This window comes from Staurois parvus, unplaced genomic scaffold (genome assembly GCF_062004578.1).
Source record: "Staurois parvus isolate SC_StPar_1 unplaced genomic scaffold, SC_StPar_1.0 ptg000470l, whole genome shotgun sequence".
Lineage (NCBI taxonomy): Eukaryota > Metazoa > Chordata > Amphibia > Anura > Ranidae > Staurois > Staurois parvus.
This window is the reverse complement of record NW_028318266.1, coordinates 5,891,838-5,918,304: the sequence shown is the minus strand read 5'-3', so window position 1 is coordinate 5,918,304 and position 26,467 is coordinate 5,891,838. Positions and strand designations below refer to the sequence as shown.

Sequence of the window (26,467 nt, the reverse complement as noted above, 5' to 3'; positions counted from 1 at the left end):
GGGTATATCCTCTGAAGGGCAAGTGGTTCATAATAATAATAATAATAATATGCTAAAGGTAGGTTTTTTAAGATGAAAAAATGTAGATATGAAATTTGATGTACATTAGTACATTGTATTATTCTTATTCTTACTATTATTATTTTTATTAGTAGTAGTAGTAGTAGTAGTAGTAGTAGTAATAGTAGTAGTAGTAGATGTAGTAGTAGTGTTAGTTAGCAGTGGTAGTTGTTGATAATAAGAACCCCTTACATCTTTTTTACAGAAACACAATCTATAAGCAGGATTTTTTAAATGAACATTGTAGGTATGAGTTTGACAAATGTATATTACTTGTATTATTATTATTAATAGACCTCCTTCTCTCTAGTTCCCTGGTCTCCTCCTCCCATGCCCGCCTCCAGGACTTCTCCAGGGTGTCACCCATCCTCTGGAACTCCCTGCCCCAACCCATCAGATTATCACCTACTCTCCTCTCCTTTAGGCGCACCTTGAAAACCCATCTCTTCAGGGAAGCCTACCCCACCCCCTGCTAACCTGCCGACCTCCTCCACTCTTCCTACCACTCCATCCCCCACAGCTATCTCCTCCTGTGCCACCATCCCCTCCCTCCTAGATTGTAAGCTCCAAAGAGCAGGGCCCTCGATCCCCTCATGTTTTGCATTGTATTGGTATTGTTCTGTCACATGTTCTGTCCCCCTTTGTAATGTACAGCGCTGAACAAACTATTGGCGCTTTATAAATACTGTATTATAATAATAATAATAATATTAGTAGTAGTAGTAGTAGTAATAGTATTATAGTAGTTGTTGATAACATAGGAACCTACTAAATCTGTTTTATGAAAACAACATGCTATTATCTGGAATTTTTATGAACAATACATTGTAGATATGAGATTGACAGATGTATATTATTATTATTATTATTATTATTGTAGTTGTTGATAACATAGGCATCTATTATATTTGTTTTATGAAAAAACAAGATATAAGCAGGATTTTTTTGGGGGGAAATGAACATTAGAATGTAGATGTGAGAGTGAAAGATGCATATTATTATTATTATTGTTATTATTATTATTATTATTATTATTAGTAGTAGTAGTAATAGTATTATAGTAGTTGTTGATAACATAGGAACCTACTAAATCTGTTTTATGAAAACAACAAGCTATTATCTGGAATTTTTATGAACAGTACATTGTAGATATGAGATTGACAGATGTATATTATTATTATTATTATTATTATAGTTGTTGATAACATAGGCATCTATTACATTTGTTTTATGAAAAAACAAGATATAAGCAGGATTTTTTTTGGGGGGAAATGAACATTAGATTAGAACATTATGTAGATGTGAGAGTGAAAGATGCATATTATTATTATTATTATTATTATTATTATTATTATTATTATTGTAGTTGTTGATAACATAGGCATCTATTACATTTGTTTTATGAAAAAACAAGATATAAGCAGGATTTTTTTGGGGGGAAATGAACATTAGATTAGAACATTATGTAGATGTGAGAGTGAAAGATGCATATTATTATTATTATTATTATTATTGTTATTATTATTATTAGTAGTAGTAGTAATAGTATTATAGTAGTTGTTGATAACATTGGAACCTACTAAATCTGTTTTATGAAAACAACAAGCTATTATCTGGAATTTTTATGAACAGTACATTGTAGATATGAGATTGACAGATGTATATTATTATTATTATTATTATTATTATTATAGTTGTTGATAACATAGGCATCTATTACATTTGTTTTATGAAAAAACAAGATATAAGCAGAAATTTTTCTGGGGAAAATGAACATTAGAATATAGATGTGAGAGTGAAATATGCATATTATTATTATTATTATTATTATTGTTAGTAATAGTAGTAGTAATAATAGTAGTAGTAGTAGTTGATAACATAGGAACCAACTAAATCTGTTTTATGAAAACAACATAAGTTTAGTTTTTTTTGTTTGTTATGAATTTTAGAATTTAGATATGAGATTGCCAGATGTATATTATTATTATTGTTAGTAGTAGTAGTATTTTAGTAGTTGTTGATAACATAGGAACCTACTAAATCTGTTTTATGAAAACAACATGCTATAAGCAGAAGTTTAGGGGCAGGGGCGGACTGACAACTCATGGGGCCCCCAGGCAATAGGGGATCATGGGGCCCCTGTGTCCTTGCCCAAACTCAAAAAAGCCTATGAAAAAGGTACCAGGGGCATCTCATGGGGCCCCCTACTGACCTCGGGCCCTCGGGCAGTGCCCGAGTTTCCAAATGGTCAGTCCGCCCCTGTTTAGGTTTTTTTTTAATGAATTTTAGAATTTAGATATGAGATTGACAGATGTATATTATTATTATTATTAGTAGTAGTAGTAGTAATAGTAGTAGTATTATAGTAGTTGTTGATAACATAGGAACCTACTAAATCTGTTTTATGAAAATAAGCTATTATCTGGAATTTTTATGAACATTACAATGTAATTGATTGACAGATGTATATTATTATTTGTAGTAGTAGTAGTAGTAAAAGTATTATAGTAGTTGTTGATAACATAGGAACCTACTAAATCTGTTTTATGAAAATAACAAGCTATTATCTGGAATTTTTATGAACAGTACAATGTAATTGATTGACAGATGTATATTTTTATTATTATTATTATTATTGTAGTTGTTGATAACATAGGTATCTATTAAATTTGTTTTATGAAAAAACAAGATATAAGCAGGATTTTTTATGGAAAATGAACATTAGAATGTAGATGTGAGAGTGACAGATGCATATTATCATTACTGTAGTTGTTTTAGCCTGGGAACCCTGTAGATCTGTCACACGTGAGCATAATGTCTGCTGAAAATGATGCTGTAGACATGGTGAGAGCGCAGTGTTTTCCAGTTATATGACGTGTAATCACATCAAAGGATTATGAAAACAATGCACAGAGCTATTGCCTTTATCCAAGCCCTTTTTTTTGGTCAAAGCAAGCCACCAGGTACAGATTACAGATAAGAGAACTGTTATTATCCCAGACCAGTGATAAAGGTTCACTGCTTTTAAAAAGGCCTGTTCAATGGAGAAGGAATTTGAATTCAAACATTTTGAGCGGGGATTTGCAGATAATAGAATATGTGAAACGTAATTCAGTCTCCACATCTAAGGGCTTGTAATCCGCAATGTATTCATTGTTCTTGGGTTTACATATGCTTTAAACTTTGCAGTCATTGTGTTCCAAAGACTCATATCCATGGATGGAACAAGCTGTAGCAAGAAGCAAAAACAAATAAGGACACAGAGAGTGAATTATGCTTTTTCTCCTTATAGTTTGGTCCAGGGGTGTACTGACAACTCATGGGGCCCCCGGGGCAATAGGGGATCATGGGGCCCCTGAGTCCTTGCCCAAACTCAAAAAATCCTATGAAAAAGGTACCAGGGGCATCTCATGGGGCCCCCTACTGATCCCAGGCCCTCAGGCGGTGCCCGAGTTTCCAAATGGTCAGTCCGCCCCTGGTTTGGTCTGCTCATTACCATACAGGACACAATATAACATAAAAGCTTTTTTAATTTTTGAAAACAACAAGCTAGAAGCAGGATCTCTACTTTTCATGAACATTAGAATGTAGATTTGTGATTGACTAATGATGATGACTATTATTATTATTATTGTAATTGATGTTTTCAGGCAGTATGTTTGACAGGAGCACTGGGGTCCAGTCCCATGGCATGTGTAATCATATTAAAGGATTATGAAAGCAATACTAAGTACTATTGGCTTTATTCAATTACATTTTTGGCAAATAAAGCCATCAGGTGCAGATTAAAGAGACGAGGCCTATTATTATTGCAGACTAGGTGATATGGGTTGGTGGCTATTAATAAGGCATGTTCAAATTGTTCCTGAAGCACTGGACAGTCTCTTGAATTCTAGCAGGAAGTATGAGGCAAAACATAGGTCCTGTAGGAATAGCTCCAGACTGAAGGTGTGTATTGAAGTCTAAATATCTTTCTTTATTTTGTGCCCTTCCTTGGAACTAGTGTTGGGCTACATGTTTGAGTTGAACCTAAGTTTGACTCGAACAGGAGACGTTTGTGTGAACACACAAATGGTAAGGGTGTTGGTATGGGCTATTCTCCCGCCGCTCCCCACATTGCATTGTAATTGGTCAAAGCAATGCACCTGACCACAGGTTAGGTGAAATGCTTTGGCCAACCACAGCACAGGATGGCGTCAAAAGGGGGCGGGGTGATCCCTGCCCCTTGTGACATCATGATAGTATTTAAGAACTGTCATCGGGACGCAGCTGTCAGATACTGGGAGCCAGCATAGGGAGCGGAGCAGGGTTTTTTTTCCAGTAGCGGCAGCGGTGAAAATCATGATTGATGTTGGATCTATTTCAGGGGAAATTTTTTTAACTTTTATTTTTAATAAAGGACTTGTCAAAAGATGGTCTCCTGTCTTTTTTACACTACACTTTTTTTGTGAATGGGTAGCGGTACCATGTACCGTATACTCATTCACATGAAGGGGGTGGGATCTGGGGGCCCCCTTGTTAAAGGGTGCTTCAAGATTCTGATAAGCCCCCTACCTACGGACACCCACAACCACAGCCCAGGATTGTGGGGAAGAGGCCCTTGTCCCCATCAGCATGGGGGTGGGCCCATGTTGAGGGCATGTTGCCTGGTATGGTTCAGAGGGGCGGGGGTAAGGTCCCCCACCGGAAGAGCTCCATAACCACAGCCCAGGGTTGTGAGGAATAGGCCCTTGTCCCCATCCACCATGTTGAGGGCATGTTGCCTGATATGGTTCAGAGGGGCGGGGATACTTGCCCGTCCCCCTCCTTTTTGTGAATGGGTAGCGGTACCATGTACTGTATACTCATTCACATGAGGGGGGTGGGATCTGGGGGCCACCTTGTTAAAGGGTGCTTCAAGATTCTGATAAGCCCCCTACCTACGGACCCCCACAACCACAGCCCAGGATTGTGGGGAAGAGGCCCTTGTCTGCATCAGCATGGGAGGGCCCATGTTGAGGGCATGTTGCCTGGTATGGTTCAGAGGGGCGGGGGTAAGGTCCCCCACCGGAAGAGCTCCATAACCACAGCCCAGGGTTGTGAGGAATAGGCCCTTGTCCCCATCAGCATGGGGGGGGGCCCATGTTGAGGGCATGTTGCCTGGTATGGTTTAGATGGGAGGGGGTAAGCCCGCCACCTGCAGACCTCCATAACCACAGCCCAGGGTTGTGAGGAAGGGGCCCTTGTCCCCATCCACCATGTTGAGGGCATGTTGCCTGATATGGTTCAGAGGGGCGGGGATACTTGCCCATCCCCCTCCTTTTTGTGAATGGGTAGCGGTACCATGTACTTTATACTCATTCACATGAGGGGGGTGGGATCTGGGGACCCCCTTGTTAAAGGGTGCTTCAAGATTCTGATAAGCCCCCTACCTACGGACCCCCACAACCACAGCCCAGGATTGTGGGGAAGAGGCCCTTGTCCCCATCAGCATGGGGGGGGGCCCATGTTGAGGGCATGTTGCCTGGTATGGTTCAGAGGGGCGGGGGTAAGGTCCCCCACCGGAAGAGCTCCATAACCACAGCCCAGGGTTGTGAGGAATAGGCCCTTGTCCCCATCCACCATGTTGAGGGCATGTTGCCTGATATGGTTCAGAGGGGCGGGGATACTTGCCCGTCCCCCTCCTTTTTGTGAATGGGTAGCGGTACAATGTACTGTATACTCATTCACATGAGGGGGGTGGGATCTGGGGGCCACCTTGTTAAAGGGTGCTTCAAGATTCTGATAAGCCCCCTACCTACGGACCCCCACAACCACAGCCCAGGATTGTGGGGAAGAGGCCCTTGTCTGCATCAGCATGGGAGGGCCCATGTTGAGGGCATGTTGCCTGGTATGGTTCAGAGGGTGGGGGTAAGGTCCCCCACCGGAAGAGCTCCATAACCACAGCCCAGGGTTGTGAGGAATAGGCCCTTGTCCCCATCAGCATGGGGGGGGCCCATGTTGAGGGCATGTTGCCTGGTATGGTTTAGATGGGAGGGGGTAAGCCCGCCACCTGCAGACCTCCATAACCACAGCCCAGGGTTGTGAGGAAGGGGCCCTTGTCCCCATCCACCATGTTGAGGGCATGTTGCCTGATATGGTTCAGAGGGGCAGGGATACTTGCCCATCCCCCTCCTTTTTGTGAATGGGTAGCGGTACCATGTACTTTATACTCATTCACATGAGGGGGGTGGGATCTGGGGACCCCATTGTTAAAGGGTGCTTCAAGATTCTGATAAGCCCCCTACCTACGGACCCCCACAACCACAGCCCAAGATTGTGGGGAAGAGGCCCTTGTCCCCATCAGCATGGGGGGGCCCATGTTAAGGGCATGTTGCCTGTTATGGTTCAGAGGGGCAGGGGTAAGCCCCCCCCACCGGAAGAGCTCCATAACCACAGCCCAGGGTTGTGAGGAAGAGGCCCTTGTCCCCATCCACCATGTTGAGGGCATGTTGCCTGGTATGGTTCAGAGGGGTGAGGGTACTTGCTCGTCCCCCTCATTTCCTGACCTGCTGGGCTGCATGCTCAGATAAGGGTCTGGATTTTGGGGGACCCCCACAGCATTAAAAAAAAATTTTGGTGTGGGGGTTCCCCTCTAAATCCATAGCAGATCCTGAAGGGCTTGGTATAATTTTTTTTAATTGTCAGGCAATGCCAGGAATTCCTTTTACATTTAGCTGTCAGCGGGGAACCCCACTGACAGCTGAGACATGAATGAATGTTTCACTACTAAAATACGGCATGACGTCATAATAGAACTCATGCCGGCTTTTAGTAACTGAGCGGTATCATACCACATACTCAGATGTGGTGAGATATTGCTGAGTAAATAGTCTGTGTTCAGAGTTCATGGTCAAACTTTCTGTAGGTCTGAATGTTCAACCGGTGAACCGAACGGGGGGGGGGGGGGGTGTTCGGCCCATCACAACTATCATTTCAGATGAAGAGGTGACTAGTAGTGACCAGCTACCTATATATTTCCGCACAGGTCTTCTTTAAAATGTTACATTGATGTATCTGAGCAAGTATTTCCTGCATTATTTCATTTTCAAAAAATAACATTCCTAATTGTATATCACAGTCACAAACATAAACCCAGAGAGATCTTCAGAACTCTCGATGGGATCTCTAATCTGCAAAAAAAAGATATAAATATGTGTGTGCAAAAGGGTTTGTTATTTGGTCCGCAGGACTTATCCACCCATTCACAGAATATGCTTTACACTTACATCAGAGATATACAACTCTTGTTATTACTTTATCTCTCTCTTTTTGTTTTTTACATTTATGACTTGATCTTTGTCTGATCTTTGCCATGAAAAATAGAAACACTAGTTTAAACATATCTTATTAGATATCACGTAATACAGAACCAGAACTCAAAGTATATTTTTTACATTTTAATTCTTACGTGTAATCATAAAAAAAACACATTTGTTTGAGCTGATTTTTTTGTTGTTTAGTTACATTGTAAGCAGGTATGGATTTCAATGAGAGATCATTCATGAACAGTGTAAGTACAAACTTTCTTTAATGTGTTCACATATGTGATTTTATTTATTTTTGTATTATCTCATACAGAGGTGATGGTGAACCAGGGTATTCACCCTAATTGTCTATTTATATTGTATAATAAAGCATAATTTGTGGAACTACTTTGAGTATCGCACTCTGTCCATTATGTAACCACTTTTTTGTGAATCTCTTTTCACGGTCCCCCTTTTTGTATGCATGTTTTTTGGTTACTGGGCAGAAACCATATGTTGGGTGATACAGTTTATTTATAAAGCCTCTATGTTCTCTTCTCCTTAATGCATCTGGATTCAGAACAGGCCAGTAGCTCGATGGCATATTAACCCCTTCATGCCTAATGGTAAAACACATCTTAATGCCTAAGCACAATTTTGCAACTTTGACGTGTTAGTAAAACCATACATCTCATCACAACTACTTTGTACATCCAGGTAAATTTTTGTTTTTCGGGACAAATTGGGCTTTCATTTGGTGGTAAATATTAATGGATATCTCCTGCTTTTTTTTATTATCAAAGGAAAACTGGCCCAAAATAGTAAAAAAAAATAATTTGTTTAATTTAGCTGTGTGTTTTTTGTTACTACCATAACCTACCACCAAAAAAACAACCCAAAAAAATGTTTCCAGCTCTTAACGATTGCAGCGATACCATATATGTGTATGTTATTTGTTGTTTGTACCTGTAGTACAGCCCAGAAACGATAGTGTGCATTTTTTTTTTTGTTTTTTTCTTTACCTAAAACACACTGAGACTGGCTTAAACTGATATCAATTTAACAAAAAAAAAAAAGAATTCTGACCTTTGACCCTGACCTTTTTACCTTGACTTTTGACCCTGATCTTGAGCCAAACACTTACCCTGGCACTGAAATAGGTATTTTTTCTTTTATTTTTAAATTTTTATTTATTTATTTATTTATTTATTTATATTGTTTAACAATTTTTTTTTCTCTATGCCAGGACTTAGAGAGATACAATGTATCTCTCTCCTCCATTCATAGAGGAAAAAAACAAGGGGGACGGGCTATACAGTGACTAATCACTGTGATAACCAATCAGAGGCTAGCACAGCGACCATGTGACCCAAAATCAGGAGTCCCGCTTCCCGATAGTTAGAAACGGGACCCGGGACTCTCAGTGACACCCCGGTCTTTGTGCTGTGAGCGCGCTGTGTGACACACTCCCAGCAGAAAGACAGGTATGCAAATATGCAGCCACACGGAAAAAAGCCAAGTTCTGTGAGGCCGCATATTTGTGTGACGTTGGCGCGAAGGGGTTAAGCAAGTTCTGGCCAATGATCCATCCTCAAAACCCAGTAACCCAGTGGATGCTCAGTTGGAAAGGTCTCCAAGTCTGTTCTTGCTCCTAGATAATCCTGCACCATATGATGCAGTTGCTGCCGATGGGTGCTTACATTTAATTTGCCTGGACTAAAGAACTGTTTAAAGGCATCAGTCAGCCGGCAGCCTTCTCCACCGCTCTTCCTTTGACAGAATGAAGCCTTAGAAACACATTGTCCAGGATATGGTAACCTCCCAGTTACCATATCCTGGACAATGTGTTAAATAATAATAATATTGTATTGTATTGTTACTGTATTGTCTCATGTTCTGTCCCCCACTATAATGTACAGCGCTGAGCAAACTTTTTGGCGCTATATAAATACTGTATTATAATAATAATATCGGGGGGGCTGCTAGGGGGTATACATCCCCTCCCCCCAGGGATTTGTGTGAAGATAAGTTACCTATAAAAACAAAATGATGCAAATCACATACTACTACATAGCAAAGAACAACCTGGAAGAGGTGCCCAGGGCAGATGAACCACTGGGGTCTCCACCTCTGATTAGGTAATCCAGACCATGGGAGGAGAGGTCAAGAAAACTCCAGTATTAACAACTCCGGTAAAATACACATATGGTAAGTTATAGAAATAATCCTAGACCCTTTAAAAGCCTATAGACCTATAAACCTCACTGTCCCCCCATTGACTCTGCCCTGGATACAGGACTGGGCCCCTTAGGGGTGAAAGAGGAACCCCAGCTCCCACATGCAGCAAGGTACCCAACACTGTCCCCGCCCATCCAACAGGCCATTGTAAACCAGCCACTCAGGATAGGGGGTAACTGTGGCCAATCTCCAGATCATTCCAAAGCATCCAGCGATGATCTAGAGACCTACAACCCTCAGAGATGCCATCCTATACCCCCACTGGAGAAACATACCTTTAGAAGCATGGGAAGCCCAGCAGGGTCAGGTAGAGTTGAGATATATTAGATTGTAAGCTCCAAGGAGCAGGGCCCTCAAACCCCTCGTGTATTGGCCAACTCATACACTCTCACGGCTTCAACTACCACCTCTATGCCGACGACACGCAAATCTACCTCTCAACCCCCCACCTCACCCCCTCAGTCTCCTCCCAAATCACAAACCTACTGAACGACATATCAGATTGGGTGTCACTCCATTTCCTTAAACTGAACCTCTGGAAATCCTAGTCTTCCCCCCAGCCTGCACGCCCCCCCCGGCAGACTTCTCCATCACGTCCAACAATGCTACCATCAGGCCCGCCCCGCAGGCCAGAGTACTTGGTGTCATTCTTGACTCCAATCTATCCTTCCAGCCCCAAGTCCAATCACTAACAAACTCATGCAGACTCCACCTCTGCAACATCGCCAAAATCCGCACGTTCCTAACCCCAGAAACCACTAAGCAGCTCATCCACTCCCTCATCATATCACGACTCGATTACTGCAACTCCCTCCTCACTGGCCTGCCTCGCCGCTGGCTATCCCCACTTCAGTCGATCCTGAATATGGCAGCCAGACTCATCCACCTTTCCAACCGCTCCATTTCTGCCACCCCCCTCTGCCAATCCCTCCACTGGCTTCCGATTGCATAATGGATCAAATTCAAAATCCTAACACTGACGTACAAAGCTGTCCATCATACTGCCCCAAACTACATCACCGACCTAATATCCAAGTACCGCCCAGCAGGCACACTCTGCTCCTCACAAGACCTCCTTCTCTCTAGTTCCCTGGTCTCCTCCTCCCATGCCCGCTTCCAGGACTTCTCCAGGGCGTCACCCATACTCTGGAACTCCCTACCCCAATCCATCAGACTATCACCTACTCTCCTCTCCTTTAGGCACATCCTGAAAACCCACCTCTTCAGGGAAGCCTACCCCACCCCCTGCTAATTCCAAACCTCCTCCACTTTTCCTACCACTCCATCCCCCACAGCTATCTCCTCCTGTATCACTATCCCCTCCCTCCTAGATTGTAAGCTCCAAGGAGCAGGGCCCTCGAACCCCTCGTGTATCGCATTGTATTGTTATTGTACTGTCACATGTTTTGTCCCCCTTTGTAATGTACTATTGGTGCTTTATAAATACTGTATAATAATAATAATATTGTATTGTATTGTCACTGTATTGTCACATGTTCTGTCCCCCACTATAATGTACAGCGCTGAGCAAACTTTTTGGCGCTATATAAATACTGTATAATAATAATATGGGGGGGGGGCTGCCAGGGGGGTATACATCCCCTCCCCCCAGGGATTTGTGTGAAGATAAGTTACCAGTAAAACGATCAGCTAGTCAAAGCCGGGCCTAGGGAACCTATGCAAGATATCACTACGTTCTCTTCCTTAAATCCTCCTCAAATCACCAAAGAGAAGGCTAAGGCTAAACAAGATTGCATGATAACCCTTATCAATTAAAGCAACATGAAAAGTGTAGGAAACTACATAAAGCTAACAATTAACCACCATCCCACACTCCAATGTGAGATCTATATAGTAGTATAACCCGGATAAGCAAAACTTTCAAAAACATATCTGCTAATGTTCAGTCAAGCTATAGGCAGTCTTAGACATCAGGAAGAGTCTGGGTGCCTCGCAGCCTTCAGATCTCTGCCATGGGACTCGGGTCTTGGGGATCCATGCTCTTTCTGGCCAAAGTGAATCAACTTGGGGGTCTGGAGGTCTGTTCAGAGGTCCGCATGGAGGGTACAGGGAAGCTATTAGGGAGCCGGAATTTCTGATACCACTCCAGGAGCAACACATCAGGCAGGTGCCACACAGAGCAAAAATGGTGCAGATGCACTTAAGAAATGTAATCTGTCACTATCACAGGACAGCCAGGAGTGGTCGCAAGGTTCTACGATTATGCAGGGTAAAGGAAGAAAGATCCTGAAAGACCTGGACTGTGTCTCCATTAAAGGTGATCTCCTCCTGGGTGCAAACCGTGTGCAGAACCTCTTCTTTAAATTGGAAGTCCACAAAGCAGCAGACTATGTCCCTAGGGGGTTCTATGTCCCCCCACACCAAGTAGCACATGATGGGCCCATTCAAACAAAACTGGTGTATCCGGAGGCCTCTCAAGGAGCTCACTAAAAAGAGTTTGTAGGGCTTGCGAGATCTGCTCCTGCTCCACCATCTCTAGAATCCCCCGCAGTTGGAGAATGCGCCTGTGGCCTCTATTATCAAGGTCTTCCAAATGGCACTGAATCTCTATGAGATTATGATTGTATCAGGCCATAAGCTGTTGTAAGCTGGAGATAGCTTCTTCATGATGTACTCTCTGCTCTGCCGTAGTGAGCCTCTCCTCTCTGACAGTGCCCAGGTCCACTCGGAGATCAGCAATAGCAGAGGCAAGTATGGATTTAATGTCTGCCATGATGCCTTGGAGGTCTGTCATCTTAGGCATTTCTTGCAAGGCAGTTGGCAGCTCCTTCAGAAAGTTTCCATCTTAGCTGGGCTTGAAGCCACATCCCCCAGCTTCCAGGCTTTATTGTCAAAGCTTAATTGAACAAGCTGAAGTTAGAAACTCAAGATTCTGTGTGCACCAGTTTTAGTAAATTCCCCTCCCCAACCCCTACACCCCGCTGTGTTTTTTGTAAGAAAACTAAAAGGAAACTATTCAGGATTTTTGCACACAAACAAAAATGAGATTACAATATACTTAAGGTATTATATTTCTTAAACTTAATTAAATTTTAAATTAATAATTTCTTCACTACACACACACACACCGTATATAAAGGCAATTTCACCACATTCTTTTTTTTGGGATTCAACTGCTTGAACATATACAGTATAATCTGCTGCTCTTTACCTTGCTTCTTATGATATACATTGTGACAATGTTATATTAATATTTCCTTCTCCCACATTACACAGGCTACTTCTAAAGACAATGTCACCACATTTTATTTTTTGGGATTTAAGAGCATAACCATATATAACCTGCTGCTCTTCTCCTTGGTCTTTATTATATACTTTGTGACAATTTGTGGAAACTTTTTGATCATCATGCTGGTATTTTATAGCAAAACTCTACACTCCCCCATGTACTTCTTCCTCTCCCAACTATCTATATCTGACATCATTCTGATCACAGATATTGCTCCTAACATGTTAAATATTGTCCTACATGACAAGACCGCCATATCCTACTCTGGTTGCATCACTCAGTATTATATCTTTAGTTCAACAGAAGCATTTGAATGTTACCTTCTGACGGTGATGTCCTATGACCGCTATGTAGCCATCTGCTCTCCTCTGCATTATGTCTCCATTATGAAACAAACACATTGCATGAAATTAGTTCTCGCATCCTGTCTGTTGAGTTGTTCTGCCACATTGATACTAACGCTTGGCTTATGTCAGCTAGAATTCTGTGGACCAAATGTTATTGACTTTTTCTTCTGTGATTTCAATCCTCTGGTAGAACTTTCTTGTTCAGATTCATCCATATTACAAGTTGAAGTTACCTTGTTGAGTTTTCCTGTCTTATTATTACCCTTCCTTCTGATTGTGGTTTCATATACTTATATTGTTTTAACTCTGTTAAAGATATCCTCTTTTTCAGGAAGACTCAAATCCTTTTCTACTTGTAGCTCCCATCTCACTGTGGTGTTTATATTTTACGGAACCTTAATTGCTTCATATCTGATTCCAAAGGAAGGCCAATCACAAATGACCAATAAGATAGTGTCATTGTTGTACACTGTTTTTACTCCCTTTATAAACCCTTTCATATACAGCTTAAGGAATAAAGATATCAAGGATATTTTAAAAAATGTTGCATATAAGCAAAGGGCTCTTTTTCCAAAACCTTTGTTAAAAACAAAGAAAATATGTTGACGCTCTTTCAAAATGTGGATTCTTCACAAGTATATAAGTGAACCAATCAAAGTCTATAGCAGTGATTACTGTATATCCCTTCCTTATTTTCTATTGAAAATAATTTCATATGATCTAATAGATTGCTGTGTCTTGGAGTCTACTTTACACCTACCTACTCGGCCCACTACCTATCTAACAATCCCACCCTGTTTCAGAAAATTAAATCACTACTATCTGCTTGGAATTAATACCAGATCTCTTTGTATTACCCTTCTCCTCCCTAAACTTCTCTATCACTTTCGAGTGCTACCTGATCAGGTCCACAAATTAATCTTTCAATCTTTACAAAATAAGATACTGAAATTCATATAGGGTCCTGTATGCCCCAAAGTGAATAGGACTACTCTATGTTTGCTTAAACTAAATGGAGGTTTGGGAATCTCACTTTTATTAACCTCCTCGGCGGTATGATTCTTTCCGATTTTTTGTGCTGAAAGCGGTACCATTTTTTTGCATGGAAATATGTAGTTTTTTTTTATTGTAGGCCTGTAATTTTTAGGAATAACTCACTGAAATCTGTCCGAACAAGAGTCTAGTAAACATCCCGGGTAGGATAAAATTTGAAACACGTAATCATAAAGTATAATTTAATAAATAATCATAAAAAATAATAATATAATAATAATACATTTAATTCAATAATATAATCAAACCAAAAACACTGAAATGTGAAATATAGCGCCAAGTTCGCACATTGCTGAGCAAAGTTGCAAAATCGTTTTCAGTGTCTGATGATGAATTTCCGCCAAAAATCATTATCACTCAATTCTGCAAGTGGTTCTGATTTTGATCGCTGTTCTCCTAGCTGATCTAAACCGCTTTTGACCTAAAGGGACACTTTTTGGACGCCATGGACATTTCTCAGTTTCCAGGCAGAAAGAACAGACAAAATGCAGGCAGGGCGCAGGACAAAGCACTCGGGAAGAGATGTATGTGAAATTGGTTGAGACAGCAATGTTTTACTATGTAAAATGTAAAAAAAAAAATTTTTAAAAATAAAAAAGACATTTTTTAAAATTTTTAAATTTCCCGCCGCCAGCGGCGCCCGTACGTCCCGACGTCACAGGGACAGGACACAGAAGCCGGATGCCGGCATCGGCCGGAGGAGATGGCCGGGGACGCTGCAGGGGACACATCGTTGGAGCGCAGGGTAAGGTAAGTGAAGAACACATGCCGGAGCAGCGCCGCAGGGTATTCCTGAGTGTAGCTCGGGGTTACCGTTTGTGGTACTGAAATGTTACCCCGAGCTACACTCGGGAATACCGCCAAGGAGGTTAAGGTACTATGAAGTGGCACATACAGTATTGCTCCATTAGAAATACTTCATACAAGCAAAGGCACCCCATCTGAGTTCTTCTTGACATAATCGAATACATCCTAATTGATGTATATTCCCTAATATGGCTTCCAAAACACTTGTGACTAATAATGAGGTGAACGTACCCAGGTCTGGTTCAGTGAACATTATCAAAGTTTGGATCCGGAATCCAAACCTCATTGAAATCAATAGAAGCAGAAAGTTCATTATCAGTCATATCTTCAGAGGTTAGATAAAATATGAATGGAAACACTACATGATTTGCAGGTGTGAAAGTAACGACACGTTTTGCATTGAAACAGAAATTATGCAACATTCTTTTGCTTCTGCTGTGTGATGAGACACCTAGCTAACAGGTGGGAAGCCTCACTTTTGTCATTTTTCTGCTAGCAATAAAGAGTCATGTCAGAGCTTACTGAGCTTCTAAATTGTTGGTGCCTCTTTGTTGGTGCCTCTGTGACTGAAGTTGCCAATTTATTTGCCATGTCGCAAAGGTCCAGTATCAAAGATTATGACGGCATATACAGTTTCTGGGAAAACATCGTCTGATAACCATAAGCTTGGTTGACATGGTTAACTGACCAAAAGAGACATAAGGACATTGCACAGGATTGTGATGCGTCCAGGTCTGGACTCATCCGGCCCCGTCTGTTCCTACTTATTCTTCTTAGTCATCGCTGCAACAGAAGAGGAAAGCTCCAACGGGTGTTGTGGTGGCACCCCTAATTGGGGAGGTACTCCTGTAGAAAGATGAGGATCCGGATGAAAAGTGCTAGCCTTCTGCTGTATGTTCCACCACTTTATTTTTAATAAATAACCTCTGTGGATTATGTATGGATTCCAGCATTGACTTTTAAAGGTGGTTTCATAAAAGCTAAAATAGTTGTAAACCTTTAAGCTGGAAAGACACTAATCATTTTTTTTTATTCAACAAGCAGGATGAATTAAAAAAAAGATTCAAACCCATCACTAGCACTCCTACACATTGGAATCGAGAAACTCCCTCCAAGCTCCAGAACAATTATTACCCATATACTCTTTGCCGCAAAAATTAATATTACTAGACTATGGAACACAAACAATACCCCCACAATCACACCATTGATTACAGACCTTAACACTCAATGCCAAATGGAAAAACTATCCGCAATCAACACTTCCTCCTATCACAAATTCAATCTCCAGTGGACCCGATGGCTAAACCACCCTAAATGTAATATACAACCTTGATGACATCTCAGGAAATGAACTCACACCCCGCACTAAGACTGGTATCTACTCAATTCCCCAGTTATATTCCTCATTCCCACCCTACCCCCCCCACCTCTCCACCACCATCCCCCCCCCCTAATCCCCCTAACTCCTCACCAAGGCCCTTCAAAGGCACACAAATACCTCTGATGATATTGCTAAACAAGACTAATACCCGTTTGTCCGGAGGGCAGATCTACAACAAACTGATCAACCATATTTGCCTACTGTAATGTTGTATGATTTAACCTTATCTCTTTTCCCTGTTCTTCCATGTTTATCCTTGAAAACTCAATAAAAATATTGAAACATAAAAAAAAGATTCAATTCCACTATCCAACCATTTAAGGAAGGTGAAGTAGTCACTCCTGCTGTGTAATTGTGTTCAGATGGCAGGGAGCCTTTCCAGCCATCAGAACACATTGATTTGTATTGCTGGCTATAGCCTGTGGCACTTTTGTTCAGGTAAAACCCAATAGGCTGGTTGTACAGAAGTCCATCAGTAGATGGATGTCTATACAACCAACCTGTCCATATATATTATTATTATTATACAGGATTTATAGAGCATCAACAGTTTACGCATAGATTGAAAATTAGCTGGTCCCTGCTGAACCAGCCGAATTTCGATCCATATATAGCTGCTTTACATATGCCAACTGAAGTGACTAGCCTTGGATAATACACAGAGATTAGGCAAAACCTTCTTCATAGGTGTACCTGTTTATCTTCAGCACTCCTTTATGGCTCTTCACAGTGCACAGATCAAAGGCTATTTGAGGACTCAGAATCTCCTGCCTCCTCAAACATATGCTGCGTGGGCTCCCTGATTCTGCAAAGCCTGCCTAAGGACCAGAGGATTTGTGTTATCAAGGAGAGGGATCAATGCTGGTTGGCAATCGTTCTTGATCCACGTTACAAGGGTAATGTTGCAGAGCTCATCCAGTCTTCGCAGAGGGAGCAGAGGATGAAACATCTTGGGAAAGCCTTGAAAAAAAGTTGTGTAACACCTTTTCAGACATTGGAGGTTACCATTTACAAGACAACGTGTTTCTGAGGCCTCGTTCTGTCAAAGGAAGAGCGGTGGAGAAGGCAGCCGGCTGATCAATGCCTTTAGACAGTACTTTAGTCCTCAGCGCCCAGGGCTGTTAAATTTAAGCACCCATCGGCAGCGTCTGCACAGTATGGTGCAGGATTGTATAGGGGCAAGAGCAGACTTGGAGACCTTTCCAACAGAGCATTCACTAGGTTACTGGGTCTTGAGGATGGATCATTGGCCAGAATTTGCTCTATATGCCATCAAGCTACTGGCCTCTTCTGAATCCAGCGTGCTTTCTGAACGCACATTCAGTGCTGTTGGAGGTTTCGGGATGGATAAAAGAATGTGCCTGTCAACAGACTCCGTTGACCAGCTGACTTTTATCAAAATGAATCAGTCCTTGATCAACAGCAACTATCTTGCCTCTGATGCTGATGTAACTGATTCAATTTGTTAGGGATCTGGGATCCCTTGAAGACTGCCTATCCTATTCCTGAACCCTGATTTTGCTAGCTTCCAACACTTTTTTTGGTTTAGGGCACCACCAACACCCAAGGACCAATTTTTCACCTCCTGTTTCACAAGTGCATGTAATTTCAATTTTTGTTACCACTTTTCTATAATTGTCAACAGTTTGTAACTGCAGGGCCCATTCCTGCACCCAGCAAGAGTAACTGTGAGGGGTTACAGTGTTCAGGCACCACCAACACCCAAGACCCAGTTTTTCTACACCTGTATGACAGTTTCATATAATTAGAATTTTTAGAGCAAGGTCATCAAGAATAAGGGTGACGGTGTGAAGGCACCACCAACTGTTCGCCCACCAAATACCCCACAATGCACTGCACTGTCACAGTGCACTGTATCCACCCCACACTATATAGGACAGAGGGGAGAATACTCTCCCTGAAAAAAACAAAACAATTAAATAAAGAATAATAATTAAAATGAAAATAATATAAGCAAATAATACATTAAAAAAACACATTTGGTATATATTGGAGGGGGGGGGGGGGGCACCACACTGTTTTTTTTTTTCTATAAACATATCATTTAAAAAAAAAAAAGTCAGTCCTGCTACAGCAGATTCTATACATTGTACAGATGTGCAACTTTGCAGGTAGTTTAAGTGGACCCCCCGGCATGATATTTAAATTAATTTTTATTTTTTTTTTACTTTAAACAATGAAAAATGACTGCCACTTTAAAAATGGTACTTTTTGAAAAAAAAAATGTCACTGATTCATATCCCTCAGGACAGTCCCTGAGTCCCCTTACCACTTTTATGGCCAATACCTTGCATATCAGCTTTCAAAATGGGCACTTTTGAATTTGCAAGTTCAAGTTGTATAGAATCGAATTAAGGTTCAATATTCACGGTGAACTTTTGGTCTGTTTGAATGCTCTAGCATGAACTGAACCAGGTGTGTTCAACCCATCACTAGTGCAAATATATTTTGCATTCTTTTGCACTATAGGAAGAGCCCTAGGGACCAACCATGCACAGTCTTCAGACTGGACTACTGGGTCTTTTTCTTTTCATCTTTTATTTCAGCCCAGGCAGTTTACTCTGAATGCATAAAGTGAAGCAGACTTATTCATAGTAAGCCTTCTTGATTAACCCCTTGGCGCTGACATCACACAAATATGCGGCCTCACCGAACTGGACCACATGGTGCGCTCCCAGCACAAAGAACAGGGTTTCACCAAGGTTCCCACACTAACGATTGGGACCGGAAACTCCTGATTCAGGGTCACCTGATCGCTGTGGTAGCCCCTCATTGGATGTCATAGTGATCAGTCACTGTAAAGCCCACCCTTGTGTTTTCTTCTCTCTGAATGCAGGAGAGAGATACATTGTATCTCGCTCTCCTTGCAGAGAGATTAAAAAAACTGTGTGTAAAAATAAACAAATATTAAAATAAGAAAAGAAAATATACCTAGATCAAGGCTTGTTCTAGGTCAGTTCCAGGGTTAGTGTTTGGGTCAACGTCAGGGTCAAAAGTCAAGGTCAAAGGTCAGGATTTTTTTTTAAATTAGTATCAGTGTTTTAGGTTGGCCAAAAAAACAAAATGTGCACTATTGTGTCCGGGCTGTACTACAGGTTCAAACAACAAATAACATATGTGGTATCTCTAGATTATCAGGAGCTAGAAAATATATTTTGGGTTGTCCTTTGGTGGTAGGTTATGGTACTAACAAGAAACACACAGTAAAAAAATAAAATAGAATATATATATATATATATATATATATATATATATTTATTTATTTTTTTTACTATTTTGGGCCACTTTTCCTTTGATAATAAAAAAAAATCAGGAGATATCCAATAACATTTACCACCAAATGAAAGTCCAATCTGTCCATAAAAAAAAACAAGGTATAATCCACCTGGATGTACAAAGTAGTTGTGATATGTACAGATTTACTAACACATATCAAAGTTCCCAAATTTTAATTAGGCATTAAGATTTGTTTTATCCTTAGGTGTGAAGGGGTTAAATTACACTGGGTGCCATTCTACCTGGCAGACTGGGGGCATCTTACAGCAAAAAATAGGTAGTGAGCAGGGGCGGACTGACCATTTGGAAACTCGGTCACTGCCCGAGGGCCCGGGGTCAGTAGGGGGCCCCATGAGATGCCCCTGGTACCTTTTTCATAGGCTTTTTTGAGTTTGGGCAAGGACACAGGGACCCCATGATCCCCTATTGCCCGGGGGCCCCATGAGTTGTCAGTCCGCCCCTGATAGTGAGGGACATAGCCCCAGACTGAGGGTATGTATCATGGCCATTTATATTTTGTGCTCTGTCTAAGGGACCTATTTTATTAAAACAAAATGCCTGGAAGTATGCTTTGAACCTACTGGATCACCACGGCAGCCAGGGAACTAGCATTGCAGAAGGAGAGATAAGTAGTGAAAGGCTACTTATGTATTTCAGCACTGGTTTCATGTAAATGTTACACTGATGTCTCTGAACAATACACTGCTACAAAATTAAATATTCTAAAAATAATACATTGATAGAAACATATCACAAACATAATTCCAAAGAGATCTTGATTACTCCCTATGGAAACTTTAATCTGCACAAAGAAATATATAAATTTTTGTGTGCAAAACGATGTCTTATTTGGTCAATGGGGCTTATCCACCGACACACATCATGTGTTTAACACTTACAAAAGATATATAATATACTTATTTCTCTCTTGTTCTTCTTCTGTTTCATTTAATTTATGACCTCATACATGTCTGCTTTTTTTTCAATCTTAAATAGAAATCATGGTAAAAAGAAATGCTTATAAAGACAATTCTTGTGATATAAAACATGAACTGCATTCGTAATTTAATTTTTTTTTCAGCTATATTTATTTAAAAAATGACATTGTGTTTTTGTTGGTAAATGTCAATTCATTTTAACCATCTATGGATTTCTATGACAGATTGCTAATGAATGGGGTAAGTACATTTTTTTTTGTAAATTTTCAAAAACTAGATGAAAAAAAAAATATTTTGCTAAATAATAATTTCTATAGTGTAGTGTTTTGAGCAGTCAGTGAGCATCATTTCCCACTTCTGTCATGGCATTATAGTGTGTGTAAGCCAAATACTAAAGTGGTATAAATGACTCATATTGCTTTGCAACTGTAATTATTATTATACAGGATTTATGGCGCCAACAGTTTGCGAAGCACTTTACAGTATAAAGGGGAACATTACAATTACAATACAATTCAATACAGAAAGAATAGGAGGGCCCGGCTCATGGAGCTTACAATCTAAAGGAAGGGGAGGGGATACAAAAGATGACAGCTGTGGGGGATTTAATTGTGAAACTTTTTTCTTCTTAAATATTATGTATATTATATATATATATATATTTATATATATATCAGGGACTGACCATTTGGAAACTCGGGTACTGCCCGAGGACCCGGGGTCAGTAGGGGGGCCCCATGAGATGCCTGGTACCTTTCATAGGCTTTTTTGGGTGTGGTTTGAGTGTGGGCGAGGACACAGAGGCCCCATGATCCCCTATTGCCCAGGGGCCCCATGATGCCGGAATCTGTCTTCTGGGTTCTGTTCCCTGCGACGTCGGGATGTACGGGAGACGTAACCGGCATGAAATTTAAAAATTTTAAAAAGTGACATTCACTAAATACACTAAAATCTCATAGTATAACATTCCTGTATCAAACCATTTCACATACATTTTGTCCCGAGTGCTTTGTCCGGCGCCCTGCCTGCATTTTTACTGTTCTTTCTGCCTGGAAACTGAGAAAAGTCCATGGTGTCCAAAAAGCGTCCCTTTAGGTCAAAAGCGGTTTTAGACCGGCTAGAGAACAGCGATAGTAAATCAGAACCACTTGCAGAATTGAGTGATAATGATTCGTGGGGGAAATTCCTCATCAGACACTGAAAACGATTCTGCGACTGAGCTCAGCGATGTGTGAACTTGGTACTATATTTCACATTTCAGTGTTTTTGGTTTGATTATATTATTGAATTAAATTTATTATTATTATATTATTATTTTTATGATTAATTATTATATTATAATTTATGATTTCGTGTTTAAAGTTTTATCATCCCCGGGATGTTTACTAGACTCTTGTTCGGACAGATTTCAGTGAGTTATTCCTAAAAATTACAGGCCTACAATAAAAAAAGAACATATTTCCATGCAAAAAAATTTACCACTTTGAGCACAGAAATATGGACATAGGGAGGTTAAAGGTTCAGTTAAAAAAAAAAACATGCCATACTTGCCTGCTCTGTGCAATGGTTTTGCACAGAGCAGCCCATATCCTCTTCTTCTCAAGTCCCCCTCTGGCACTCCTGGCTACCCCCCCCTGACCAGTGCCCCCAATAGGAAGCTGCTTGCTATGGGGGCTCTGGTGCATGCTCACTCACAAGCTTCGCTCTATGCATCCATAAGACACATAGAGACACGTCTTCCTCTCTCTTCCCATTGGCTCACTGGCTATGATTGACAGCAGTGGGAGATGATGAATATTAAATATTATGTATACTGTATATATATATATATATATATATATATATATATATATATGTATATAGCATATACGGTACAGTATATAATTTTAATTTTGCACATAGTTCCACTTTAGAAAATTATATTAAATGTTCAGTTAAAAAAAAAAAAATCATACTTGTCTGCTCTATGCAATGGTTTTGCACAGAGCAGCCCAGATCCTCTTCTTCTCGAGTCCCCCTCTGGCACTCCTGGCTCCTCCCTCTTGACCAGTAAGCCACTTGCTATGGGGGCACTGGTGCATGCTCGCTCCCAAGCTTCGCTCTATGCATCCAGAAGAAAAATAGAGATGTGTCTCCCTCTCTCTCCTCATTGGCTCACTGGCTAACATTGACAACAGTGGGAGCCAATAGTTCCCACTGCTGTGTCCCATCCAATGAGGAGAGAGAGACCCAGGACAGCCGAGACTCCCGTACGCATCTTTGGATCAAGAGGGGGTTCAGGGGAGTATTAGGGGGTTGTAGGGAGGGGCAGCACACATAGAATGCATGAAGGTAAAACATCTTCAGCCTTTACAACCACTTTAAGTCCGTCTTAGTTATAAAGAGCTACGTTGTGTTTTGTACGCTTCCTCTGGATTTGCATGTCATTTATCATCATATACAAAATAAGGGGTTGATTTATTAAGATAGTAAGAACTGTCCACTTAGCAAAAGAAATATTCTCTGAGGTTATTAAATAACAACGCCATGTTTACAATCAACCAAATACGTGGCAGCAAAAATCTTGTTTTTTTCCTTTGATTGTGGTTGGGTATTTAACCACTTGAGCTCCAGAGGATTTACCCCCCATAATAGCCAGGCCTCTTTTTGCTACTCGGCGCTGCACTAATTCAACTGATAATTGCGCGGTCATGCAATGTTGCACCCAAACGAAATTTACTAGGGTGCTGCAGGGGACAAGGCTGATCGAGAGAGAGAAACTCTTCTTTCTCGATCAGCTCGTCCTCGAGCTGTCAGGGAAGTGACAGACAGCACAGCTACTGCACCTGTGCTGTCTGTCACTGTTTGCCGCCGATCGCCGGAAAACAGCCGGTAAGGACCGGCTGTGACCCGGCGACTGACATCCGCGATGGTGATCGGTGGGACAGATAGGGTGGCGGCGCGCCTCGCGCGTGCCCCCTATCTGTTTACAAAACACACGTTTTAAAACTTGGTTTTGCCTGCCCGTGCTGCCCTGCCGCCGTATTTCTACAGTGGCAGGGCGTCAAGTGGTTAAAAGGCACACAGATCCACCTTTTTTTACTATCATTCATTTTGCAAAGTGAAAATATACAGGTGAAACTTGAAAAACTGTTTCAATGACCTTGGGATTACTGTGCTTGATTGGACAGCAAACTCACCTGACCTGAACCCCATAGAGAATCTATGGGGCATTGCCAAGAGAAAGATGAGAGACATGAGACCGAAAAATGCAGAAGAGCTGAAGGCCGCTATTGAAGCATCCTGGTCTTCCATAACACCTCAGCAGTGCCACAGGCTGATAGCTTCCATGCCATGCCGCATTGAGGCAGTAATTGCTGCAAAAGGGGCCCAAACCAAGTACTGAGTACATATGCATGCTTCTACTTTTCAGAGGTGCGATATTGTTCTATGTACAATCCTTGTTTTATTGATTGCATGGAATATTCTCATTTTCTGAGATTGTGGATTTGGGGTTTTCATGAGCTGTAAGCCATAATCATCACAATGATGACAAATCACGGCTTGAACTATCTTGCTTTGCATGTAATGAGTCTATCTCATATATTAGTTTCACTTTTTAAGTTGCTGCACTGAAATAAATGAACTTTTGCACGATATTCTAATTTTTCGAGTTTCACCTGTGCTTTTCATTCCACTGCTAAAATGTATAAAAGTTTAGTCTTTTCTTCTCTTCTACAACACAGACCACACACAAAGGCAAAGTCACCACATTTTTCTTTTTGGGGTTCAGCAGCATGGCTGTATATAATCTGCTGCTCTTCACCGTGGTCCTTATTATATACATTGGGACAATATGTGGAAACTTTGTGATCCTCATGCTGGTGTGGTACAGTAAGACCCTTCATTCCCCCATGTACTTCTTCCTCTCCCAACTCTCTATATCCGACATCATGCTGATCACAGATATTGCTCCTAACATGTTAAATATTGTCCTACATGGGCGGACCTCCATATCCTTTTCTGGTTGCATCATTCAGTATTATGTATTTTGTTCAATTGAAACATTTGAATGTTACCTTCTGACGGTGATGTCCTATGACCGCTATGTAGCCATCTGCTCTCCTCTGCATTATGTCTCCATTATGAAACAAACTCTTTGCATTCATTTAGTTCTTGTGTCCTGGCTGTTGGCTTGTTCCATGGCATTCATTTCCACAGTTAGCTTATGCCAACTAGAGTTTTGTGGGCCAAATGTTATCGACTATTTCTATTGTGATTTAAATCCTCTTGTGGAACTTTCTTGTTCAGATACATCCAGAATTAACATGGAAGAAACCTTGTTGTGCTTCCCTGTGCTAATTGTACCCTTCCTAGTGATTGTGGTTTCATATACTTGTATTGTTTTAAGTCTGTTACAGATCTCCTCCTTTTCAGGAAGACTAAAATTATTTTCCACTTGTAGCTCCCATCTCACCGTTGTCTTTATATTTTATGGAACCCTAACTTCTTCATATCTGATTCCAAATGAAGGCCAATTACAAACGATCAGTAAGATAATGCCATTGTTGTACACTGTTTTTACTCCCTTTGTAAATCCTTTTATATACAGCTTGAGGAATAAAGATATCAAGAAAATAGTAAATAATCTTGTTCATAGCCAAAGGGCTAATTATTGAAAATCTTTTTTTTTTTTTTCCAAAAAACAAAGTTTATTGAAAACAAGATACAAGTGATCACACGAAAATGTACAGATGAAGTGTACATAGGACATACAGCAAAGCATGTATCATACAAAGGTAAATGAGGTCCAACGCAAAACCAAACAGTGTGGATGAACTAGGCCACGACAGGGTTGTGCCTGTAATATTCAGGTATGCTTGTCAAGTGCTAAAAAGAAAGAGACGTTTGGCCTCCTACCATATTGTCTTGCGGTAAAAATCTGTAGGGGGAAGACGAGCAAATACGATACCTAAGTAGAAGTCAATACTACAGAATACGATGATGGAATTGTGCGAATGTAGGAGTAATTGTCGTGGGAACCGCTGACGAATTGCGGGAGGTGATGCTGACCACCTACTCAATGTTCTATTGAAAATCTTTTTTAACCTCCCTGGCGGTATTCCCGAGTGTAGCTGGCGGTAAAGTTTCAGCACCACAAGTGGTAACCCTGAGCTACACTCGGGCTTATCCTGCAGCGTTGCTCCGGAATCCCTCGATCACTTACCTTGTCCTGCGCTCCCGCGATGTCCCCCCTGCAGTGTCCCCGGCAATGTAATCCGGCCGATGCCGGCATCTGTCATCTGTGTTCCATCCCCTGCAACGTCGGGACGTACGGGGGACAGAACTGGCGTGAAATTTGAAAATGACAAAAAGTGACATTCACTCAATACACTAAAATCACATAGTATAACATTCCTGTATAAAACCATTTCACATACATTTTGTCCCGAGTGCTTTGTCCGGCGCCCTGCCTGCATTTTTACTGTTCTTTCTGCCTGGAAACTGAGAAACGTCCAATGGCGTCCAAAAAGCGTCCCTTTAGGTGAAAAGCGGTTTTAGCCCAGCTAGAGAACAGCGATAGTAAATCAGAACCACTTGCAGAATTGAGTGATAATGATTCGTGGGGGAAATTCCTCATCAGACACTGAAAACGATTCTGCGACTTTGCTCAGCGATGTGCAAACTTGGCGCTATATTTCACATTTCAGTGTTTTTGGTTTGATTATATTATTGACTTAAATGTATATTATTTTTTATGATTATTTATTAAATTATAATTTATGATTTCGTGTTTCAAATTTTATCATCCCCGGGATGTTTACTAGACTCTTGTTCGGACAGATTTC

At 41.1% G+C, this 26,467-nt stretch overlaps 2 protein-coding genes across 2 annotated transcripts; both read left to right on the top strand.

The window, feature by feature from the left end:
• Nucleotides 1-12,932: 12,932 nt before the first annotated feature.
• LOC149452655 (olfactory receptor 1J1-like) lies at nucleotides 12,933-13,766 on the top strand. The gene has a single exon (XM_089689322.1). It carries the CDS (start codon nucleotides 12,933-12,935, stop codon nucleotides 13,764-13,766), a length of 834 nt encoding a protein of 277 aa, XP_089545448.1.
• Nucleotides 13,767-24,406: 10,640 nt separating this feature from the next.
• Nucleotides 24,407-25,297, top strand: LOC149452654 (olfactory receptor 1468-like). Its single transcript, XM_089689321.1, has one exon. The coding sequence runs from the start codon at nucleotides 24,416-24,418 to the stop codon at nucleotides 25,295-25,297; it is 882 nt and encodes a 293-aa protein (XP_089545447.1). The 5' UTR covers nucleotides 24,407-24,415.
• Nucleotides 25,298-26,467: the final 1,170 nt, after the last annotated feature.